Source organism: Fulmarus glacialis, unplaced genomic scaffold (assembly GCF_000690835.1).
Source record: "Fulmarus glacialis isolate BGI_N327 unplaced genomic scaffold, ASM69083v1 scaffold27668, whole genome shotgun sequence".
NCBI classification, from domain to species: Eukaryota; Metazoa; Chordata; class Aves; order Procellariiformes; family Procellariidae; genus Fulmarus; species Fulmarus glacialis.
Window position 1 is genome coordinate 36,411 of NW_009230570.1, and position 19,708 is coordinate 56,118.

Sequence of the window (19,708 nt, forward strand, 5' to 3'; positions counted from 1 at the left end):
AATTGCAATTATAATAATTTATATTTTTATTCACTACATGTTCCTGCCCAAGAATACATGACCAGAAAGGAAACTAAAATAAAACCTAACAGCATCTCAACCAGTCTTCTAACTTCCTAGATTCACATGCAGACTACCACAAATGCAAGGTAGTTTAACCCTTCTTTTCACGGAGCACCTGCAAACTCAGTTGGGGATCTAAGCATTTAGTTGGGATTCCTTTTGTTTCCAACTTAGGAGGTGTTTGCTTGAGGCTGGAGTTTGCAACGAGAAGCTGCTTGGCTCAGCAATGCCAGCAACATATGGTCAGGCTGTTGGAAGGGTGCAATCATGGCCTATTGCACAGAGCAAAACACAGCAATACTTTTTCCACACAGTTTTTTTACTTGAGTGGTGCCATAAATATCTATTATTCTTTTTTAATGTTGGTTTTGACCTACAGCAGGTGTAGGGAGGTGAAAATTCCAAAAAAGGTGAAAGTTTCCTCTTTTCATTTGAGAATAACAGAAAACAGCAATCTCAAGTACACCAAGCTACAGCAGTATGAATGTGGTAATACTGACAACACATTTGGTATTGCTGCACCAGATGGAAAAGTTCATTAAACTAGAGTGGACACAAGCAAATGCTTTTAAGGGAAGTGGAGATGACCTTCCATTCCCCTTGATCTTTTCCTCCCTCACATGTTTTGTTGTTGCTTATTATGTCTAAACAAGGTTACACCGAGCTCTTCCTAGCCTACTTCAGTTCTTGCTCAGATGTGCACTTCTCTCAAGATAGAAGCTGAGTTAAAGAAACTATGGTTGGTATGTCAGCCAGCTGGTTTTAACAGTATAATTACATTCCAGACAAGGTAAGGGCCCTGAAGGAAACTTCTCACACCAGAAGTCTCAAAGCCATACAATGTAGGAAGACAACAAAACTCAAGCCTGATTGCAATTCAGAATTAGATTAGTTACTGGGAATGTAAAAGACACACCAGAAGACTTTCACATTTTTGAGTGATCCTATTTAAACTGCTTCCTCTCCACATACTGAGGAAAACAGAAACACCTCGGTGCTAAGCTCAGCTTGGTCAGAAAGTGGGGCTGCCTCAGGCACATCACTTCAACCATCTACCTTACAGCAATACCTTGAAAACAACAGTCATATCCATGGGATAGAACTGACTTGTGTTTACATCAAATTACAAACACACCATTCTGATTTAAGATGATTTGCTATAGAAGAGTAGGGTAAATCTTTCAATCTCACAGCATCCTTCCCCATTACCCAAAACATGCTCTATGTATCTAAAAGCAAGATTTGGAGCACAACAACATATACAAGGCACCATATCATAAAAACCAACAGCCTACTACAGGAAGGAGCTTACAGGAAAAAATGAACTTTCACAATATAAGAAGGTGTTCACAGTTTGAATAAAAACATTAATTTTATATTTGTCCTTTTCTCTTCACATTTAAGACATTCAGTTGTGGAAATGCAAGCCTAAAAGGGTTTATTTGCTATTACAAACTCTACCCCAAACAAAGGCAAACAATGTAATTCACATATGTGGTTGCCTGTGCTTAAGAAGCCAAAACACAGCTTAGAGATCTAATTTTAGGTTTACTAGACTTTGCAAAGTTTGCCAGTCCTTGGCTCTCTTTCTGTAATTGGATGATAAATTGTATTTGGTCCCTTGACAATAAAAAAAAAAAAAAAAAAGGCACCCTATCCAGTGTCATATATTCTCTGAGCTCTGAGTCAATACAATATCTTTAACCCTGAAAATAATTTTATTTATGTTTACTGACAGCAATTGCTTACTTTACAGTCTATGTCATAAGCCAAGTCAGCTTCATCTTCTGTTAGCATCACATTGTCCTTTTTCCAGTGAATGAGCTTACAGCACCCTTTGCTTTGATTTTGCATAATCCACAGTTAGAGGCGAGTAAAAATCTTAAAAATATGTTATGCAACCACCATGTGTGCATTCTTAAGTTATATACATAAACATAATCACAGATAATAGTGTCTAGCTAACCTGAATGCAGGACTTCTCTATATTCAAGAGGCTGCCTTTAGAGCTCAGACACGATGGTTTATTTAGTTTCAGTAAAGAAGGGTCATTTATTCTCAGTTACAATTGGTTTTATGTCAACAGTTTTGTTCATCATGCCTTTTTGCCACTATTAAATTCAGATTAGTTTTAACTGTCAATCTCAAGCTTAGAAAGTCTGCATCTTCCTACTTTTCCATCTTTTTCACTCCTATTTCTTTTTCTTGGAAAAACTACACTAATAATTTTATCCTTTCATGGTTGCATTTTTGTTAACTTTCAAAGCAAAGCCCTTGGGAATTCTTGCTGAATGCCTTTCTTAAAAAAACTGAAGCCTGAAAAAGCTGTTTTCCTCTCAAATTTAAGTGATTAGCGCAATTGCTCTGCTGCACATAATTTTATCAAGATAAATACTCTCCTCCCGCTTTCCTTACACTTCAGAGATGACTTCTGCTAGCTATAATTGCACTAGCATGCTCTTCCCAGCAGAGAGGACAGGAGTCTGTTGGTAACTTCTACAATCCATTTGTATGCTCTCAGCTCATTTATGAAACACAGCTCAACCAAAGGCCATGCAAGGTTCACAAAACATACGCATAAAAGCACTTTCCCGGAAGTTTTTTGTAGGAAGTCTGTGGTCACAGCCATAAAGAACTGGAAGCCTTCTGTAAATGGACTATAGCAATAATTTGTAGTATGTTTTATTTTTATGGACTTCTTTTTTGTAGACTTAACCGGGATTTGGTATGGCAGAAATTTAATCTAAGCAGTGAATAAATAGTATGTCCAACAGCACAGTACTTACAAAGAAACTAGAGTGCAATAGCTGAAACAACAAAACAGAAATCCTAGCATGCCAAGGTCACTGAAGGGAAAGTATCTTGCTGTTTCTGTAAGACTTTATGGGATGAAACCAAAAAACCCCAAAACCTTAATCTGTTAAATACTCTGCTGACACCTCTTATAATTTCATGAAGAGCTTTAAAAATAAAATTGTCACAAATGTCCCTGTACTTCTGTTTAAGCTGCAAATAAAAAGTGAGTTTCGGGTTGTTTGGGGTTTTGGGTTTTTTTCCAAACAAAATGCAAACAAAGTGGCTACCTCTCCTAAAGCAACTACACAGAACCTAAACTGTGGTAGATGCCAGATTATGACAATGATCTAAAACTTTTCTTAATAGAGCATTCAACAGGAATTTTGCTTGGCTGCTAAAAAGTAGATAAATTCTTCATGTGTGTGAAAGATGCAGAAGTAAATCCAATTCACAATATACTATGGCTTTCTTTCGAATCTTTCACACAACATTATCATAGAAATATCACTAACTTACCACAGCCCTGTGATATAAACCGGAAGAAAATTTTTATGATATGAGAAACAACTAACATGACTTCATTTCAGGCTCACTAAGTGCCTGGGCAGTGTCAGGGTGACTTCTAACCAAACCAGTTAATGTTATAGAGAGAACTATCACAATACCACTACTCTAAAAATATGCTAATTTTTAAACCTAACAAGATGCACTATATTATATAGAAAGAGGAAAAAAAAATCAGCTGCCACTTTTAAACACACTGGCATTTTCACTCACAGATCATGTTTTTACTAACTGATTTTATAGTACTTTAGAATACAGTGACTTTACAGGGTAAGTTTCAATATTGACGACAGGGAAGTGCTGAGCACCTTTGGACATATCCTGTGTCTGATAACGTCACTGTCTGGCACCTTTCATCCACATCCCTTTACAGCTCATGCAAAGGTAACCAACACATCCTGGCCAAAGACGTTCTCTGTGTCCACTGCCAGAGTGGACAGTAGAGGAATATGGACTCAAACAGAAGGATCCAGTTTACTGGAATAAGTAGGGAGCAAATAAACCATTTGAAATTCAAAGCAAGATTTAATAAATCTAATGTTTCTGAGCAATGCTATGAATTATTACAGGCCATCAATAAAGTAACATGTTATCTGCATTACAGCCAATTAATACCTCAAACACCATTTTGGGTCATTAGTCCTGAGTCACAAGAAACCATGACATGTACTGAATCATCACCAGCATCTCCTGAAGCTGTTAAATGTTTTTGGAAACTTCCCAATCACACAGCGACAAGCAACGTGGCCCTTATCGGCTCCTGAGGTTGGAGGAGCAGAGTCTGCAGTGATACAGCACGAGCCCAGCAATTCTGGCAAGTTCCTGATAGCCTGGCAAGCATTTTACGTAATCTGAAGCTCAAGAATAAAATGCACATGATAAAAATTTTTCCCCACTTATCACACTTAGCTTTTAGATTGAATATCAGCTCTCGGAGTGGTAATGAACAGAGTCCAGAAACCTAGGGAAGGTCAAAGCTGACTCATGCTCAGCAGTAATAGCTGATTTGATAAGCTGTTCCTTCTGCTATGTGGAGCAACACCAGTGCATACGTAATATGCATGCAGAAGGTTGGCACACTGTACCTTTGTGTTTAAAGATCCAAATGCAGCTAGATATGGACGGAATGTAATATACCTGGGAGCAGATAAATTGTAAGAGGGTAGCAGTATTATGGTTAAATGATTTTTCTCCTTCCCCATGTATGAAACAGACGGAAATCACGCTGGCTTTTTAATCAAGATTTTAGGAAATTATCTGTAAGGTCAAAACCACAAAGGGTTGCTGAAACTCCCCCTTCACTGCTCTTTGTGGATTCTTCTGGTCTGCCAAAATAAGAGGTGGAAGTTATCTCATCTTATTTAATCTTTACTATATTGAAGTAAACAATCTCCTCCAGCAGCAGGACAGCACAGAAGCTACATTATGTGTTCCCTCTACTCTTCCTCCATAGGAAACAGACCGAACAAGGGAAGTGCTCTCTTTGTGAGGACTGTAGATCCACAAAACTCAGATACTGAGGTTAACTACTCTCTCACAGAAGCTGTAGATTCTGTACTAAGTAAAGACTACAAGTCCCGGCTTTAGGATACAGAGTCACCTACTTATGCTTTAACTGAACCTGCATTATGGGCTGCTCAAAACAGGCCAGTGACTCCAACCCAAACATGCTGGCACTAGATAGAACAAGTCTAGCTATTTGAGTGATTTTGTATGTCTCTCCTCACCAAAGCATCACTGTGCGTCATGCTCAGCTATTACAACAGGTTTTCACTCCGGTTCAAAACCGCTGATGTAGAGTTTTAACAGTGATGTCACCTGATCTAAATTAAGCTTGACCATCAGACAAGTATCTGCAAGCCCTATTCTACATAAGATGCTAGTAATTTGTCCAATACTTTATCATTGTTAGTCCAGTGGTGAGCTGCATTATGTTTATTTTCTGTGTATTTTTACTCATAAGTAACATTCTTCATTTCAAAAGCATGGAATGAATACCATACAGAGTCTATTTTCTCAGCTGTTCAAATTTCCATCTGCTTTCTACTGCAATGCAAAGTGGAAACAGTTTTATTTTTACAGAAATGGCAAAGCAAAGACTGGGATTAGGCTGTGGTTAAAGTGGTTAAAGACATTACTGAATTTGAGCTTTCTGAGCACTACCCACTGGGGTCACTCAGCTCTAATTATACTTTCAAAGACAGTTTCAGACTGAGGAGATACACTGAGATCCCTTCCATCATCGAGACGGATACTGGTAATAAGGAATTCATTTGAAAAAAAACACGTGACTTTGTTACCAAGTAAGGCTAAGGCCAGTTCTAAGTAACCAAGGCCAGTTCTTCTCAGTTACTGTAGGTAGAGCAGCTTTGTTATTAGGAAAAAACCCAAACAACAAAGCCTCCCACTATTTTCTCTGCACTTTCCGTAACAAATCAAAGATTTTGGAAACTGTTGAAAGAACACTGAAAACTAGTAGGGAAATCTGTTTAAAAAGGAAAAAGCTAAGATCACTCACTCTGTTAGATGGAATAAAAAAAAAAAAATCCACAAATACTGACTGTATCAGACAGCCGATTACAATCATAGCGATGGTGACCAAGTACTGGATGCCAAAACCGTTTCAACAAACGATTCAATATACATCGAACACGTGACATACAAGATTTTTGTAACAAGAAGTAGTAATAGAGGTGCTGATTAGTGCTCAATAATTAAACTTATGTTTTGCATCAAAAGCAAAGACTTGCTTTATGTGTGTAGTGGGAAAAAATAATCCAAGATTATTCTTCCAAATTTAAAGAACTAATTCAAATTATAAATTGATCTAAGAACAGAGTTAAGGTTCATGTCTGAGAAAGCCCAATACTGAACAATTTCTGTAGATAGAAAAAACATTCCTGGTATGAAGATACTGTGCGATGTGTGTTAAGGGTAAATTTCCTGGCTGCAATCACACCCCTCTGTTTACCAGGGAGTTCACCTAGCTGGATGACATGACTTTTTATCATAGATTTCCAAGTTCCTCCCCTACAAAGAATACCTCAGTTATCTCTGCTTTTTGTTTTCATTACGTAAATAAATATTTAATAGTTACACTGTCAGTACAGCCATTATGTACCAGGCCGCAAGGTCCCATTACCACTGGTAAAATGTTGCATTTGCTGTCCTTTTAAGCTTCACCCAGAAAAAAAGGTTTCACCTGTCTCAATGAGCAGAGCTGATCCTCCACACACAAGGCAGGGAGGAGGCAGGAACTTGTAGCTGGACAGGGGGGACTACAGGAGGCATGATAGGCCATTGATGAAAGATCTAGCGTGGCTTTAATCACGAAACTGCTATTAAAAAAAAAAACCCAAGAAACATGAGGAAACAACTACGTAGTGATATTTATGCACGTACAGCAGAAAATTCCTCAAAGTGAAATACAGACCATCCTAGCAGGCAGAAAAATGTCACAGCCTTGCTGTAAAATTAATTTCTACAGCCTAAGCCCGATCCACTCATATTTAGCTCACCTTTTGCATTAACCAGGCATTAACTTGGGCTTCTAGGAACTCTTTAGGCATAGGACCCCACAGAAAACAGCCATCTCAGTACTCTAGTTTCCACAAATTCAGCAAGCCCTGCTTGTTTTTCTTGTCAGAAGAAAAGCTCTTACAATTTCAGAAACATGCTCTGCCTTCCCCAGAGGCCACCATGCTGTATCAGCAACAAACGGTCTTTCCCAGAGAGCATTTCAAACTAGCAAGTGAACAAAATGCTTTTCCTGTTTCTCATGCATATGAAAGACTTAGTTTTGATTTCCCATGAAGATCAGTTCATTAGACTATGCATCTTGTATCCATACAAGATCTCCTACCTCTGCAGAAAACATAGAGGAGCCAGACAAAAGCTGAAGAAAGTTGAGGTTAGAGATAAGCATAGCTCCCAGTCACTGAGACAGGCAAGAAACTGGAATGGCAGGTGGTAAGGCTGGCACACCTTGTAGAGGAAGGCAGAGCCCCTTCCCTACAAAGAAAGGACAATAACGAAGGAAAGGGGGAGGCTTCCTTACCCAGAAACATCGCTCCAAGGTTCGCCTCTGTTAAGCATGATCTAAGTCCTTGTACGCTGTAGAGAGCCGAGCTGTGGTGAGCAGGACACTGTCCCAGGACACTGCAGTGCCATTCTCACACCACCCTGCAGGAACACACTTTCTCAATGGGCACTGTCATGAAACACTTCCGGACAAGCTCCGTGACACTTCCTACCCTCAGCCCAGGCTTGACATGTAACAGTGACACTGCCCAGAAGGCACAAATGTCAACAGCTCTCTGCAGCCTGGCTGGCAATACATTTGGATAATAGATTAATGACTCTATGGTACAACCTTCTATGAATTACACTGTGCATGTCTGAAATTCTAACACTCTCTGTGCACCTACCACCAACATCAGTGTTTGCTAGTACAAATGGAGAAGGCTCCTGCAGGTTTGTACAAGATCTCCTCTTGTCCAGCTAGACAGAACTACCCATCCAAATCACAAGTCCTAAGACATTTTGTTAAAAGGCTCTCCAGTGAGCTTTATTGCTGCAACTTCCCTGGGAACTATACCACTAGCTCAGTAGGCCAGTTCTTCCTTCTCTTGGCCTGCTTTGGCCTTGATTTAAAAGTTTCCATTCTCGGTTGTCTCTTGCTGCCACCTCCCTTGCCACAAGAACCAGCGGTTATTTGACCTGCTGCATATTCCCAAGAAGTCAAGCTAACCCTTATTTCCCCACCTTTTTCAAGAAGCATTTCCATTGCTTTGGCATGCCGTTAGAGTGATCTGCTACAAACACGCCTGCAAATAGTTTATGCCAGGATCTGCCTTGAAACAGGCAAAACTGTTAACAGGTTTCTTACAAAGTTTATTAAAAACAATGATAAAGGATGCAGTTTGCCATTACTTGAATAAAAGTGACATTTAGCAACATAAATTCATATTTGAGGAGGGATAAATTTTGAAAACGTTCTATGGAAAATAATTTTTTGAAGTATCCGGTTTTGATCAACATCTCAGACACAGAAAGAAACTGAATCTGCCAGAAAGTCTGATGCCTTCAAAGAGTGATAGCATTAAATGCCTGGGAGGACTGTATAAAGTACTCCCAAATCACACAATCTACTGCCCTTGGGGGAAGGGGAAAGAGAAGAGAATCTTCTAATACCTCTGCAGGCACTGATTACTTTACACTGCGTTACTTTCTAGCTCTTGTAGACTTCCAGATTAACTAGTATAACTGAGGACTTTTAAAATAAATATCCCTAATATGCATTCATCTTCAGTTAAGTTTTCTAAATTCTCCCCTTCTCTTGTCATAAATTTTGAAAAAGAAAAAAATTAATATTTCAATATTCTAGCAATAAGCTGCATTATAGATCTCAAAAAGGTTCTTTTTTACTTCAAAATGTTGAAATCTGCTAAATTCACTCTAGAGGCTCCTCCTCCTTTTAGGCTCCCTTTCAGCTATTGCTAGAGAAGCTCAGCCCCCACAGCCTTCACACTTACAAACCGACTGATATTATCTTGCAGGAAGTAACTTCAAATGTACCTGTATGATAATAAAGTATTGCACTCGTTCAGCACAGACCATGCTAAGCTTCCCAAGTGTAGCTGCTAGAATGAACAAGCCCATCAGCAACTTCTTTTCCTTAATGCCACATGCCTGATGTACCCTTTGGAGAAGTTGAGCAACAGAGCTGTAAACCTAAGATTAATATTTGAAAGATTGAGGGAATGTTGGAGCTAGGCAGCTAGCTACAGCACACAGCTGCAGCTATGGAAAACCTGCTCCCCCTTTCTGCAAAGAGTTTTCTCTCACACCATTGCCTTGACACAGGACACAACTGCATTTCCAGCATCCTTTGAGTTGCTTCTAGCTCAGCAGTGATTCTGAGAATGATCTGGTTGAGGAGTCCACACACGCACCGTTTGCAGGGTTTTATACAGCTGGACCTGAAGAGCCTTTGCTGCAGGTACCTTCAATGCTGCACAGTGACAGGAAGGGTCTAATTTCATCACCAGACCAGATACATCTAAGCCTTGCGAAGGAGCATGTGCAGTATATAATAGCAGCCTGCTTTACTAAGTGCTCTGCAGCCTCCTTTACTAAGATAAACAGGTGCTGGTTCTGTCGGTGAGATCCTATATTTTAACTTCTGACTGAATCCAAGCTAGAACAAGCACTAGGCCTGTATTAATGACTACTTTTGTTCTCAAGAAATCACAAACTCAGGAGGACACAAACAGGACAGACTCTTCACAGACGTTGTTTGAAAACCTTTGTTTTGTAAGTGACTTCTGTTGCCAAAATGATAATAATTGAATCCTTTTACCTGCCCGAACCTGTCAGCAACTAACAGCTTGTTGCAAACATACTGAACTAATAAAAGGCATCTACAGGTTATAAGGGCATCAGTCAGCATTGGAAAAGATTCTCACATTTCAGTCACCACACCTGTCTAGTGTGTTATTTTTCTTCTAACAAAGCAAGATATATTCTTCCTATGAAGAAAGGCTGAGAGAGTTGGGGTTATTCAGCCTGGAGAAGGGAAGGCTTCGGGGAGACCTTATTGCAGCCTGTCAGTACTTAAAGTACTTAAGAAAGTTAGCGACAAACTTTTTAGCAGGGCCTGTTGCGACAGGAGAAAGGGGAATGGTTTTGAACTAAAAGAGGGTACATTTAGACTAGATATAAGGAAGACATTTTTTACAACGAGGGTCATGAAACACTGGCACAGGTTGCCCAGAGAGCTGTAGATGCCCCATCCCTGGAATCATTCAAGGTCAGGTTGGACGGGGCTCTGAGCAACCTGATTTAATTGAAGATGTCCCTGCCCGTGGCAGGGGGTTGGACTAGATGACCTTTAAAGGTCCCTTCCAACCCAAAGTATTCTATGATTCTATGATAAGATATCATTTGTCACTAGCCCTAGTCAGTAGTTACTGCTCAGAGACATAGAGGCATCATAACCCAGTGACACTCCACATATAACACACAGTTGAAACAAGAGGTCCACAGAGCTCCTCACAAAATCTGAAAGTGAAAATACACTGACAAAGACAGTGTGACATTATATTCATGGCACGTGTGAAGTATACAACTTGAACGCATTCAGAGTAAGGGAGCTAATTCCGGTCTTGCTGCCCTCTTCTCACAATTTACAATTACAGGGCTTTCATTGAAAAATCGTAACAAGCAGCAGTTTGTATTTCTCATCTACAAGAAGTATTACACATAAAATGCTGGGAATTAGAACATGGTTATGTAGCAGAGTTTAATACCCCTTTGTCACGTGAGGATGGCACCTGCTCACGTACACACCTACTCCTTCTTCTGGCTTACCTGGGAAAGGTCTTTCTTCCAGAGAATACACCCATTAAAAAAGGCCACAATTTCAGATTCCATGTCTGAGTGTAGTCTCCTCTAAACCCAGCCCATCACCCAACATGTAGTGAGTACCGGCTCCACGGCATAACCCTGGGACCAGCCATGTTTCTACGCAGCCAGGAAAGGAGGAGGGCTGCTGAGAACATGCAAGCCTTTACCAGCCTGAGGCCCCTCAGGCAGATTCAAACAGCAAGGGCCAGCCTTCACCAGGTTGTTTCAACTACACTTCTCCATTCAAAAAGCCTAATAACTGTCAGCTTGAAGAGGAGAGCGAGGTTCATCATCTCAAAAGATCCAAATCAGGAATCAAAGTAAAAATACGCTACTCAGTTTCCAGTTTCTCATTTTAGCAGTTTGACTGTTACCGCACATACTAGGGCCTCCTAGGTTAAAAAAAGCACACCTTTTACACCCTGCATACACACGCTGAATCTCTTCACTGCTCACTGTTGTCAGATTTTCACTTTCAGGCTGATGTTCTCAGGACCAGTCAGTACTCAAAAGTAAGCTTACAGAAAATTTAATAGTTGAGGCCTTCCTGAGAGGGAAGGGAATGAAGGAAAAAAAAACCCCACAACCAATCACAAAAAACCCAAACCCAAAAAAACATCTCCCCTTAAAGGAAATCTCAACAACTCTAAAGATGAAATAGCTGGGAGTGAAAAAAATAAGATTTGGCAGGGAAAATGTAACTAAATTATTGGCCCTTAAAAAAGGGTAATTGCACATACACAGTCATTTATCAAAACCAACTGCCAGAGTTGGGAAAAAAGCCGACATGTGTATAGCCCTAATTTAGCTATTTGCATATTAAAAAGAAAATCACTGGAGGGTTGGACACTGAATGGAAACCAGCTATCCTCACCCAGAGCACTGCATGTTGCTAAGTGACTGGGGGAGCCCTGTGTCATCCAGCTTACAAATCCAGCAGAATGTTTAAGCAGGTGCTTATGGTTAAGCATGGTAATAACCCATTAACTCAACCTATAATTAATACCTGCAGATAAGCCTTTATAGATTAAAAGCTATATACAGGTATTAACCAGTCCAGCTGAAATTTTGACAGGTAAATCTTTTCAGGAATACACACACAGTGTTTTGCAGGCAGATAGGAATGTGTTGTGTCAGTGCTCAGAGCCAGTTGAAAACAACAAGCCAAATTAAAGCTCTGGGTCTATGATCACAGCACCATGGGTTCCTGTTTCCTAGCTGGTTCACAGAACAGACAGGTGAAGTCAGTCTAAAGCACAGACAGAGATGACACCTATCTACAAAAGACAATGTAAACATACCTTTTGTCATCCTAGTTGCAAGAAAATAAACAGGAAGAATAGTTAGCACACTTAAGTTAAAAAAACAAAAATATCCAAAGTGCAGTTTTTGTAAAGGGATGTGTTTCTATTGTTGTATATTGCAACTGATTTAGGCTATCAAACACAGTCATTGTTTTAAGATGTTGCAAATATCCCCATGTGTCAGCTTTCAGACTAGTGTGGTGTCGTCAGTACAAACTTACCTTCCTAGCTCTTCCCCAATTTCGTAAACGTCCTCCACTTTCTGTTGCTTGAACAAAGCCATATTTGGACTTTTCATCGATGCACAAAGATGACGCAACTAGAATATTAAGAAAGAATGACATTCATTATGATCTTCCAACAGGCAAAGACTCAGTAAACCACATTTCTGTTATAATCGCTTTGGATCCATTGCAGATCATTCATGGCCAAAGTTACCATTGATCAATCAAAAGAATTAATTTAGCAGTCTCAGCCAAATAGCAAGGGTCCAAATCTGGAAAGAGGTGAGCGCCTATAAGCGAAGAGGGTTCTTGCCCCTCACTGAAGTACCTGAGCACATACTTAACCAGAAGCACAGAACACACCTTGAAACATAAATGTGACGGAAGTAAAGCAACTAATTAATAATTTGACAAACTTACAGACAATAAAGCACCCACACTACACTAAAGAGAGCTAGCGTGAGAATGAGCATTACAGGCTTCTTCATTAAAGTGTCAGAAGGCAGACCACGAACCAAGGAGACCACAAGGCAGAGCTTCCTTTTTCTCATGTCAGGCAGTGTTTCTGAAGCACATAGGCAGGACAGCAAATGGAAATCTGAACTACTGCTGCAAAAAGGCATCGTGATTCCATCCACAGAGTTTTCGGAGCAACATCTTTCATCACACACTAGGCATTTCAAATGACAAAAATACGAGCAGCATTTGTTGCAAGCATTACTCTGTGTAACTGTGAAATTTGTTTCCTGAACACAATCTTTTAAGTTGATAAGCTCTGTGAGGTCTGGAAAGACAAGCCTCACGCTGCTGCATTTCAGGATATGAGAGTGCATTAAGCTGTGCAGCTTTTGGAAGAGAAGATCAGAGATCACATTCTTCCTCGGGATACACCCACACAGCAACATACATTATGTTAACAGAATGGATTTTAACACAATAACCAGCCGACCAGTTTACAAGTTTGGTGTTTCCTGTGTAGACAAACACTAGCATTATCCCCAATGGCCAAGCAACATCCACTATTTAGTTCAGAACGTGTGAAGTAGCTGTAAGGCCTCTAGCATCACAATAAAATCTACATTGAGCCATACAGTTATTCTCACACATCTGTAGGCTTCAGCAGCATATTTGTACTTCTCAATGTAATGTATACTTCCTTATGAATCCCAGATGCTGCTTGCTTCAGATGCACTGGGGACTTCCAAGTTCTATATTTCTATACAGCTCCTGCATGTTTTTAAATAGCAGTCTTTGGCATCTGACTGTGGCACACTGCAAAGAATATTTCACAAGCAAACAAAGCTCTATTTTGATCCTTTAGAAATAAGCTCAATTCAATGTTGCAAGAAGATCCAGCTACTTCGATAAATCAGCAGATTTACTATAGGACAAAGTACCAAAGAGCAATTGCAGGGTTCCTGGCAAGTTGAAATGCACGTATTTTTTAAGATTTCTCTTTTAACAAAAGCATATACCATAAGCAGCAAATACATTGTAAAAATATAACAACTTGTCAAAACGCACCCAGCTTTTGTCATGCACTCACCTCAAAAAAAAGACTGGCTGCTTAGTTTTCCCCCTCCCTTTTTATAAACCACTGGCTTCTAACACATGGGAGACATGTTGAGTATCAATTCAATTCCTTTCCAAATATGCTCCTTCTATTGCTTCAAAGGAACAGAAACAGTCTCTTAGCTCTTCCACATATATTTTTTGGCTGATGTTAGCAAAACCTACACATTAGGACAAAAATTATTTGACCGCTTTATCCCAAGCCGAAAGGCTACTGCATCAACGCTTACACTGATCTTAGTTGGGAATAACATTCACACTTCCAAAAAATAGTAGCAATAAGTAAAAGGGTATCAACAAAATCAGATGTCCCTCTATTAGGCGCTTAGCACCGATTACACAACACACAAGCTGAGAAGGGGTACCTGCTTCCATCCTCTAGTGACACCATTTTGTGTAATTCCCTGACAGCTCTCATCATATACTTAACATCTCTGTGCAGTGCATCCTTTTGGATTGCCATTTCCAAAGCACAAGGAGATCCAGAAGGACTTTGTAACCATTCATTTCCCTTCACCCCTTTCCCTTTCACAATGTACTCATTAGGTGTGGAGCTTCTAACGGCCTACAGCCTGCTCTCCTCGATGCTCTTTGCTCCAAGATGGAGGAGAAGATACAAGGCACATGCATTATTCTGGCAAGCCCCACTCCCTCTCCCCAAGGGACCCACCGCTTCACTCAAATGATGGGAAATATTTCAGTTATACGTCAAAACTGTGTCCTCTCCTTTTTGAAGAGTGTGTATCTGCTCACCTCATGGGATAGTATGCATATTGTGATGAGACATGACTGACATGCATCTGTTACGTGACCAAAACACACCCATTTCTGTCACATTTCAGAAGAAGTTACCATTTCCACTGCATGACAGACACTTGCAGGCACCTCATGGAGGAGAGGGAGGTGAAAGGTATCCCTAGCAATAGCTTTCATGCCCTCAATAGCAGCCTTGCTGGAGGTCTCCTCTGCAGACGTGATGGCTCTCTTAAAGGCTCTGTGGGGCGTACTGCATTTTCATTACCTAATTTGTTCAAACCCCAGTTTCAAAACTCTGCAATGGAGACAAATTTGCCTCCCACGCCTTCCTGTATAACTGTGCTCTAGCGATGATCTCTCTTATCCAGCTACCTAAGGCAAATGATAGAAACCACACAGGTTGTGACACTGAAGACCAGAATAACCATAGCACTATTAAAGTATACTGTAGAAATCAACACTTGCGTTGGTGAGCCTCAACTAGATGCATTACAACGTGGGGGTTTTTCACTTCCACTTTCCATCCCCATACTTTCTCAGACATTTTCTGGCTCATCCTTACTTTGTCTATATTTTCAGAGTTTTCCAAGATGAAGCCAGGTGAACTGTTCTGCTACTTTGCTCATTAATTCCCTTCCCAAAGCCACATTCATGCCTGGGACAAAAATGTATCTTTTTTCTCTCAATGAAAATAAACAACTCAAATTCTGCTTTGTAAGCAAATTATTGTATTTCTCAAGCAACCTTTCATAATCTCAGAGAAAGCTCATTGATCAATATTGCTCAGGGCTTGAAATTACAGTCAATAAATGCTTCCGTAGCATTTACAAGAATGAGGACATCTCTGAGCTACTGCCTCCATACTAAGTTGATATAACGTTGCTTGCAATTGTTCAGAGCAGGATTTTCTTAAGTGTTAGTGCAAAATTTAGTTCAACACCCAGACTTCAGAAAAAGCAAAGGACAAAGCCAAGCCTTGCTGAAAACCCCAAACTTTTTGCTCATCCTGAATTGCAAGGTTAAGTTCTGAACACATGCAAAAGTCAAGTACGGGAAAATGCCCATGTACTAAGAGATACTGCTGAGACTTGCCTGAAGACGGTAAATCCCTCAAGCTGACTACTCCCTTCATCAGAATCCAAGGTACGTGGCTATAAATAACAGTAATGCAAACACACCTAAAAGAAAACCATTGTTCTAAGAGAGAGTGAGTTTGTCATTCAGAAGAGCAAGTTAAAAACATTGCTTTGAGAATGGGGAACCCACCCAAGATGCCTCTGGGAACATAGCCACTTTATGTTTGATTGACAAGTTTACTCATTTCCCAGCATCCTCCAAAGAACATACCTACTTATGCAGATGCATAGAATCCATGCAATATTATCTCAAAAATAACCAGGAAATTCTCATCCCTTTTGCTGATCTTATAACTTACGCCCTTGTTCTGCAAAGGTCAAACCAGCAAGCTTACTCTCAACACCAAGGAACGGTTCAAGCATTCAAGTCAGACTACAGCCTTGTTTTTGAAGACCGAACTGTTGGAACAAAACTGTTCCAAAGTGTTCAGATCCTCCAGTCATACTTCTGATGTGCTGGTGTTTCCCATCTCTATCACTTCACGTTATCTTATACTGCCTTCCACTCTCATTACTTCTGCAGATACCTCTCACTGGCTTTCGCCCAGCAGTCACAGTTAGCAGATGCCCAAAATAGGTCATACGCTTGATGATCCAAGACAATTGTCATCGGCAAATACACAGCATAAGAGGGATAAGATAATAAAAGACAACCTTCACGCACTTAAAATTCATCTAACACAAAAAATGCCATTCACAAGCATAAACATAAACCTCCCCAGATGTTTTTGTTGGACTCCATTTGCAAGTACAGAGCACAGGTATATCAAAGGAGGAATGAGAGCCTTAATTTTTTTCTCTAGTCAGATGGTGATTTCCTTATGCTGGTCAGTGAAAGCAGACTGAATTAGAGATGGTCATTCATCTTTGACTCATTCAGACAAAGAAGTTGTATACTCATGATCTGTGCAAATAGCAACAGCTTCAGTTTTCTGATACACTCTTTATTGCTAACACTTCTGGGACATGCGCCCAAACAATATTGCAATACAATGAGTCAGGATGGTTCCAATCACTTAGGGTCTGCACTAGAATTCATTAAGACCAGGAGGATGGGGGAATCTGCTGCAGTGATTTTTGGATCAGACCAGACCTTTAAGAACTCCAAGGCAAGCTCTGCAGAGGAGATAGCCGTCTGTGTTCTTTCTCAGAACATGCCATGTCTATTCCTCAACCATCCCATGTTGGCGCCAGCTCTTCTGTATCAGTCTCTTTGTTCTAGGATTCCTAGCAGTGAGCATTTTAATACGAAGGCCAGCTTCTACTCAGCATTCATATCACTTACGTGTTTTCATAATGATACTCCATAGTATAGTATATGTAAAGTACGTGATACAGTATTGTATATATAGTGTGTATATATATAGTACAGTATATGTATAGTACCTTTTATTCCTGTATCCAGCTCCCCTTTACACATCCCAAATATCACAAGGTGGCAAAGTATTGTTAATCCTATGCAAATGATTTTCCTACAGACATGTAACAAAGCTGTAGCAAAACCAGAAATAGAATACAGATATTTCAGTTTCAAGCACTAGAAACATGTCCAGCCTGATCTCTTCACATTCCTAAATTGTCAAACCATAAAATCGGATTTTTTTACCCTAAGAAATCACACTGTTTCCCATTGTGATCTAAGGTATATATTTAAACACATATATTTTAAAGCAGTACAAACTCTGGATGTAGATATTCTTATTCCAGTACAGAAGTGCCTTTCTGGTGCAGCTTCTGCTGTGTGTAAAGGAGGTTAATCTAAAGAAATCCACCCTTCTGAAGACGGTGACAGAATCCACCTTAAGAGGAGCAGAAAAAAGTAAGTTATATTTCTCTTTTTTAGAAAAGGTTTCCCTGCATAGGTAAGTTATTGGCCTGTCATCACCAAATTATTTGGTAATCAATCACTGGTCTACACATGTCAAATCCATGATAAATTTCCACCCACAGCTGAACAAGAGAAGGGTTATAGAAAATACAGGCGAGAACAAAACTGTTGGATCATTTGGCTTGTCACCAGCCTTGCATTTTTTTTTTCCTTAGTGTATCTTCTACCCTAAGGAAACCAGTTCCAAGTGACTGAGGTTAACAGCTGAATAATCTTACTTTCTCAAGTACACCTGACATGAGCTGAATGACTACATCCTTTGCCAAACTCAGAAGCATCCCCTGTGGCATGTTTTTATATTACAAAACAATAGTTATACTAAAGCAAAACCCAAAACACACATTAGAACAGATCAAAGTAACAACTTCCCTTATAAGTTGTTTTTCAATACTGAAAAACGACCAAAGTAATTTAGAATCAAAACGGGACTGTTTTAAATTAGTAATTTGAAAAAAAGAAATCCCCCCCCCAAAAAACAAACCCACCAAACAAATTTAAGTGATACTGTCTTCTAGTTTTGGTGCCTTATGCTAAAACCAAACAGATTTTTATAAGCATTAAAGTGTTTTCCTCTTTCACCCTTCTCATTCCCTTTCTCTTCTATTTTGTCCTAGAAAAGACTATGCAATTCCAACAGGAAAAATCTAGTAATTTTTACCCTTTACCCTCTGCTTTCAAATAGACGTAATCAAAGCACAGTTAAAAGTTACATTAATTTCAGCAAACTCTTATTTTTCACCTAAATATCTTCCTGTCAGAAAACAACAGTAGCCTAAAAATTCTTCTGTCAGAAAATTGAGGCAGCTATTATTACCTGTCTGCCTATAAAGGACACAAAACACACCCAATATCGGAGCACTTTCAGAATTATAGAATCACTGCTCCTGCCACTAACTCTCAAGGGACCCCTTTCTGACCTCCCAAGTTTACTCTGCAGTAATTACATGTGTGGTGAATGACCAAAGACCACATTTCCAAGCCTCCACTTCAAGCATACGTACCAAATGCGTTAGCTCTGCAGCTAATTACAGCTCCCCAGCAGACAGCTAACTGCGAGGGCTGCCGCTGTAACTGATCCCAAAGCCTTCGCATGCTTGAGCGATGAGTTTGGAGCCAACCCCTCGCAGACAGGGCGCAGGGGGAAGCCCACAATGCCAGGCATGCTGCTGTGGCATGGCAGAGCCCCACTCCCCGTCCCCGAGGCGCCTTCAAGGATTATTACTGCAGATAAGACACATCACTGCCCCAAAATCAAGTGAGATCTACATTTCTTGCACAAGCAGACAAAGGACATCGGGAAGTCTAAAACCGACGAATGTTTCAGAACAGGCACCTCTAGAGAGGGTCAGAGTTGAGCTTCTTCCCCACGCATTAAGCAGGTGAGCATGCAGATTTTGATCCTTTTGCAACTGGTGACTGATCAGCCAAAGCAGGAGCAATTGCTACACATTTCCACCCTCTCATTCACACCTTCGTTCTTAACTGCCCTCTAAAAAGATGCAGGCCAGGACAAATCAGCCCCTGCCGTGCTGCAGCACCCAGGGACACCCGGCTCACTGCCCAGCGGAGCAGGTGTTAAGAAACCTACCAGATCCCAAGTGAAGCTGTTTGAGGGAAAAGACAGGAAGGAACTTATGGATAAACATGATGAAGTCGCACAGCATTTGCTGAATGACATCAGTAAGCCGAGGTGTGAACCCAGGACCAACTGTCCCTCACGGCTTTGGACAGAAACAACGCCAGACCGAGCAGCATGTAACACTGAACAGCGTACTTCTGAAACTACTGCATTCCCCAGCCCTTGTGGGACCTGCTCAGGGATAAATGACAGCTGCTCACGCAGGAGATGATCCAGGGAGCTGCCTTTTCCCCGGGCTGAGAGCTGCGGGACAGCTGGCACGTACAGTCTGAGGTGGTAACACCATTAAACACGCTATGCAGAAGGGACGACCAAGCGTAAGCCACCACCCGAGCACCTCTGACAGACCTGCACCACAG

General features: G+C 40.5%; 1 protein-coding gene across 2 annotated transcripts in view; it reads right to left on the reverse strand.

Moving 5' to 3' along the window:
* DAPK2 (death-associated protein kinase 2) overlaps positions 1-12,432 on the reverse strand; it is a 45,399-nt gene extending 32,967 nt beyond the window's left edge. For both annotated transcript variants that reach the window (XM_009584295.1, XM_009584294.1), the window contains exon 1: positions 12,356-12,432. In XM_009584295.1, coding sequence (XP_009582590.1) covers positions 12,356-12,432 — 77 coding nt within the window. The remainder of the gene's footprint in view (positions 1-12,355) is intronic.
* Between the last annotated feature and the right edge of the window lie 7,276 nt (positions 12,433-19,708).